Here is a 6,305-nt window from a genome sequence, read left to right as displayed (position 1 = left end):
TCCGTTGCAGGGGCGTGGCTGAGGTTCCTCCAGGAACAGTCCGAATGCCCGACCCGCCGCCCTGCAGCCCGGCTTAAATCCAGATGGAGACGTGATCGTCAAGGCCTGGAAAACATAGGGAGTGTGGGGTGGGGACAGCGCTGCACACTGAAGGTCATCGGGAGGGCGGGCCTCACACACAAAGCCCTGGGGGGCAGCGCCCCAGCCCCATCCTGGCCCGGGTTCCCGCAGGACACACGGGAGAGGCCAGCTGAGGCAGCTGGAGGGGGCCCACCAGGATCTCACCTGTCAGAGAAGACCGCTGCCCCCAGAAACACGCCCCGCTCCGAAGCAGCAAGGCTCCTGGGTGACCCGTCCTGCCTGTGGGCGCACACGTGCCAACGCCAGGGCACAGCGCGTGCCCGTCCGCCGGCTGCCAGATCGTGAAATGTTACAGAGTGAGTGAATTCCACAGTCTCTTCCCCACGTGAGGACATAGATCCAATAGTAAATTATATTTTATTTCATGTACAGAGAGCTCGGGGCTGAAAGGTGATGGTTGGGGAAACGGCACACAGGTGAGCAGCATGGAGGAGAAAGCCTGCTGTGAGTCCGCCGGTGCCCTAAGTCCAGTGAGTGTGGGGTCCCCAGGGCAGCTGTCCATACGACAAGGAGCCTCTGTCCGCTGCCCTCTGGGTTTAGACCAATGCACTGCCCGCCCGCGGCAGCCCCTCCACGACACCAGAGTTAAGGGCACAACCTGCAAACGCAGTTCCCTTTCAGGTGCACGGTGGGAGGGGGGGGTGCCCGGTGGTATGGCCGTCAGTGGGGCAGGCGGGCCGGCAGAAGGCTGCCCTTCCTCTCGCTCTGCAGACGGGAAAATTAAAACTCACGAGTCCCAAGGCTTGAATATGCAAAGTCCATCCTGTTAACCTGGGCATCCTTCTCCCGCTGCACATATCCGCACAGCCCTACGCAGGTCTGTGCAGTGCGTCCCCTCTCCCCCCACGTCTAGCAGTATTCCACCCCACCCCCTCCACCCCAGAGTGCCAGTCCGTGATCTGTCATTGCCTTGTGTCCAGGTGGCCGTGGGTTCACCCGGGGGGAAGACGGTCCTCACACCCCACAGGCAGGTCCTCGGGGGCCAGGGTCTGCAGCGGGGCCCTCACGGGCCAGTTGCTACAGCAGCTTGACGTAATTCTGTGGAATCAGGCCCCTCTTACCATTCAAAGTCCCTTCCAGCCAGCCAGGTTCCCTTGAGGTTTGCACTGAAAAGGAAGAGAAATCCTTTTTACCAAAATGCTCCCAGGTAATTTCCACCTGGGAACTCACAGCACCGCTGTGGGTCTTAAAGGCTCAACCAACACCGAAACAGGGGCCATTCCTGGGATGTCTGGTTACAAATCTGCACAAGAGTTATTTATAGGTGCCCCCCTGGTCACCCCAGCCTTCACCTGTCTTCATGCCACAGCCTCCTAACTGGTCCCCCAGCTTCCAGTCAGGCTCTTCCCAATCCACAGTGCACAAAGGAGCTCAATGAACTTTCCAGAACACACAGCTGGACACGGCACTGCCCTGCATAACATCCACTGTCTGTAGGAACAAACCCAAGCTTGCACGGGCACCTGGCCCTGCCACCTCCCGAGCCACCAGTCACTCACCCACGTCACCCACAGTGAAGCATCCACAGAAAGCCCCGGCTGAGCCTCTAGGCCTCTGTACCTGCAGCGCCGTCTGCTGACATGCCTTTCCCCACTTCTTCACCGACTTCTTCACCGGGGAATTCTTCCTCGTCAGAGACCCCAGATACCCTGTCCTCTGGGGAGGCTTCCTCGGCCATTCTCGGCACTTGCCAGGCCTCACCGGCATCATCTGGGCACCTGTCTGACTGCCACCTGGACGGGGAACTCCTGAGGGCAGGGCAAGACCTTCCACAGCTGGGCACAGTGCCCAGCACACTCCACGTTCCACAAAGAGCCTTGACGGACACACGGGACAGTGACCGCAGGCCGGACAGCAAAGGGCACAGGGTCCAGACATTCATCACCAGGGTTTAGAAGCATCCAGTAACCCCCACCTGTGGACAGGCCCCGACTCAGGCCTCGGCCACGGCCAGGAGCAGATGTGGCAGCCGTGCACGTAGAAGAAAGGGGAGGTGCGGGCTGGATCAGCAGACCAAGTCGGGAGCTGGCCGAGCAAGGCAGCCATGACCACAACCCATCAAAGATGGCGGACTGTGTAGCTGAAACGCAGCACACACGTCCACGTGCCCAATACACAAACGCTTCACGGAACAGTACTTCCTCACTGTGTGTGATGCACTCTTTTCTATTATTTTTCAATGCTGATGGCAACTCAGAAAAAGGGGTTCATAACCCACTCCTGTGTAGCAACCCACAGTCGGACCTCTGCATGGCTGGTCCTCTGCTTTCCTCCCCGTTTATGCCTGGACAACCCTCCTTGCTCTTCAGATCCCAGCTGAGGTATCCCCTCCCTCCGAGACCACTCCCAATGCTCCAGACCAGGTCAGAGCCGCCATATGTGCCCGAGTTGGGGTGGGGGTGGGGTGTGAGACACACACACACACACACACACACGACTCTCCCTCCTAGTCTAGGCTCTAACATAAGGCGACCTGCGTTCCCCAGCACAGTGCTTGACCAGGATGATTTGCTGAAAGGATGAATAAACAAATGAACCAGAGATGCACCTTCCAGGTGACCTGGTGGCACCCCTTTCTTCGCACCCTTTTACCCCGACATCGATCCTCACAGCAGGGTTTTTAAGGGCTCTCACTTAATCCCACGCTGGCAATGCCATCGGAGCACAGCCCCCATTGGGGAAAAGGACTGGATTCTATGGGAAAGGCACCCAGGGGTCGTGCAACGCGGGGTGGGGGTCTGGGGGCCGAGTAGGTCCTTTCCTCAAACACCCAGGGAGGTAGTGACCGTGGGAGAGGAATGAGGGACCATTCCCGCCCGTTCCCGCACGCTGGGCTGCCACCTGGCCACGATCTCCCGTGCGGACAGGGCAGGTCGGTAGCTCCACGCCCCACACCGAGAGGCTGCTCACGGAAGACTCCCATGACACACGGCAAACAGTACAGCACTCACTTGGCACACACTGGGGAGAGCACTAACTGTGTGCCAGCTGCCGCCTACGCCACAGACCCTGTCCTGCCACTAACGAGCTGTGCTGGCCCCGGGCGAGGCTCACGTCCTTAAGAACCTGAGGAGTATATGATGACAGTTACACCAATGCTCCCTGCTATCATGACCTTTTCTACTTGTGGTAAAATATAGGTAACATATATATGTAGATATGTAACCACTGTAACCATTTTTAAGTGTACAGTTCAGCGGCATTGAGTACATTCACAATGCTGTATAACCATCCCCACTATCCATTTCCAGAACTTCTTCATCTTCCCAAACTGAAATTCTGTCCCCATTAAACACTAACTCCCCATTCCCCCTCCCCAAGCTCCTGGCAACCTTTATTCTATTTTCTGTCTTCATGAGCATGCCTACTACAGATATTTCAGATCAGGGGAATCATACAATATTTGTCCTTTGGTGACTGGGTTATCTCACTTAGCATAATGTCTTCAAGGTTCATCCATGTTGCAGCATGTGTCAGAATTTCACCCCTTTTATGGCTGAATACACTATGATATGTACAGACCACATTTTGTTTATCCATTCGTCTGCCAGCGGACATTTGGGCTGTTTCTACCTTTTGGCTATTGTGAATAACGCAGCTACGCACATGGGTGTACAAGTATGTTTGAGTCTCTGCTTTCAACTCTTTGGGCTATATATCCAGAAGAGGAATTACTGGACTACATGGTAATTCTACGATTAATTGCTGAGGACCTGCCCTACTGTTTTCCACAGCAGCTGCACCATTTTACATTCCCACCGGCCGTGCACAGGGGTACCAATTTCTTCACATCCTCACCAACACTCGTTATTTTCCATATTTTTGATAACGACCATCCTAATAGGTTGTAAGGTGGTATCTCACGGTGGTTTCTCCATGTCCTCCTGATTTACCATCCCATAACGAGGACACTGAGCTAGGGACAAGAATACTTTGTGAGAAGCTTTCTCCAGAACAGAATCTGGTCTCAGCTTGGGGTATTTTTTAGCAAAATGTAAACAATATGAATGACAACTATCTAAATCATCATTATACAACAACTAGCAGGAACCCACACTCAACTCAAGACCTGCAGCCGACATGGTCGCCTCCGTCCTGGGCTCTTTCCTGTGTCCTGCCCTCCCCCCTCATACCCTCCCCCTGCTCCAAGGGGATCGGCAGCTTCAATGCTGTGTTTCTCACTGTCTTACCCCAGCGATGGTTCAAACACAGGTTCATCACATACGTTTATATCCCTAATAATATACTATTTTGTTTATTTGTGAGTTGAACCAGAATCACACGCTATAGAGGCTTCCTGCACTTAATTTTTTTTACTTAAAATGAGTTTCTAAGATTCCCTCATGTTAGGGATATATATAAGAACACAACTGTTAGGTTGTGGGGTCTATAAGAGGGTCAACTTTCTAAGATAATGGCAAGCTGTCTCCCAAGGATTGCTCCTTATATATCTGAGGACTTTAAAATGAATCACCAGCAGCTTTTAAAGATGAATCTGGGCCACACCTGCTCCCCAAACAATGGACAGATCTTGTCTCCAGGTTAGAAATGAACAAAGTCTGGCAAACAAGGCAGCCAGCCTCCCTGCCCAGAGAGAGCCAGACCTTGGAAATCCTAACGCCGGGCAGCCCTGGGGAGGGAGACCACTCCCTGCTTGGACTGGTGGGTCCAGCAGCTGCAGGGCTACCTATCGGGAAAGAGAGCAGAACTGACTGGTCGCCAAGGTAACGTATTTCTGAGGTTCCCCAGGCCCAGAGAAAAGGGCACTGGCCTCTGGTTGTCACACGCACATCAGCTGCCCTAAGACCCTACACACGGCGCCCCCTGGAGGATACGGGAGGCACTGCCCCAGAACAACGGCTAAGCATTAGTGCGTCTACTATAGAAATGAATCTTCAGCTTAGAATTTAAACTCAAGTCCAGGCCCACACGGTAAGAGCGAAGAGCAAGGAACAGTCATGGGGCAAGGTGATTACTAAAGATCCCTTTCCCTTCCACACTCTGGGTCAGGATTTCCTACTGTTGTATATGTTCGCAACCGCGTGACTACTGACGATGCGGCCCAGGGGCCACTTTGACCCGGATTTTGTCTTCTCCAAAGGCCACTGAATGGCGTAAGCCAATTTCCTTTGTTGCCTGCACGAGGGACAAGAGCGGCTGGCAAGGCAAGAGCATTTATGGTAGCTGGAAGACTCCAAATTGTCAAATGAACACAGAAAAATCGTCTTAGGCATTTCAGCGATGCTAAGTATCCCTGGTCTGCAGGAAGGACGTGTTCCCAGCGACACTCCAGTGGCTGAGTTATAAACAGCGGCCGCCTGGAGCAACGGGAGCTGAGGCCAGGGGAGCTGCTGCTCCGGCCCGGCCTGCGTCCGTCATCGGAAGGCAAGAGCCGCAGCCGTTCAAGGAGAGGCATCACTAGACGTGCTCTGAGCAAACACTTCTAACTAGTTATCAAGTCTCTGCTAAGAGATCAACTATGCACAGAAGATGAAGGTACAAACACACAGAAAAGAATAAATCCTGCTTAAGGGTCTTCCATTTTCTGTGACCTTTAAGAACCACCCTAAGAAACAGTAAGTCTGGGGATGTGGGTTCCGATCGTGGTCCCCGTGCGTATCTTTGGCAACAGAAGACCAGGAGTAGGATGCAGGGGCTGCGAGGCAAGGAGCTCGCATCAAACGAGACGTGCACGTGCTCCTGTACGGGGAAGGTGTCAACACATCAACAAGCGTCTCTAGAGCAGCTGGCCTGGGGGAGGACCTGAGGACACCAGCGCCACAAAGCCCGGAATCTGAGTGGTATGTGCCTTGGCTCAAAACGAAGCCGGGTGCACAGAGCGCCAAGCGAGGCTCCAAGGTCAGCAACATCCTCCACAATGTGCTGCACACGTGGCCCAAAATGCTGCCCTGACACATCACCACACGTGTGGACATCCTTGTGGCTTAGGATGGAGAAGCTGATGCAGAGAGAACTTAAGGAACTTGTCCAGGGTCACAGAGAAAGTGGAAGAGCCAACTGACCTCAGGCAAAATAAGTGCAGAGTTGATAGCTACCTGCTATCAATCACTCTCCTGTTCCCAAAACACACTGAGATATGTGTGCGTATGCCTGTATGTGTGTGTATACATGGATATGAGTATATACAGAGAGAGAGAGAGAGA

The 6,305-nt window shown here is 53.7% G+C and overlaps 1 protein-coding gene across 1 annotated transcript in view; it reads right to left on the bottom strand.

The window, feature by feature from the left end:
• Positions 1 to 484: 484 nt before the first annotated feature.
• Positions 485 to 6,305, bottom strand: part of LOC114485542 (rho GTPase-activating protein 10-like) — a 21,741-nt gene continuing 15,920 nt past the window's right edge. Inside the window, exon 4 of the mRNA XM_028487153.2 lies at positions 485 to 1,247. Within this exon, the coding sequence (XP_028342954.1) occupies positions 1,159 to 1,247 (89 nt within the window). The 3' untranslated portion in view covers positions 485 to 1,158. The remainder of the gene's footprint in view (positions 1,248 to 6,305) is intronic.

Source organism: Physeter macrocephalus, unplaced genomic scaffold (assembly GCF_002837175.3).
Source record: "Physeter macrocephalus isolate SW-GA unplaced genomic scaffold, ASM283717v5 random_1655, whole genome shotgun sequence".
Classification (NCBI taxonomy): Eukaryota; Metazoa; Chordata; class Mammalia; order Artiodactyla; family Physeteridae; genus Physeter; species Physeter macrocephalus.
The sequence above is the reverse complement of the archived record's forward strand: the minus strand, read 5'-3'. Positions and strand labels throughout refer to the sequence as shown.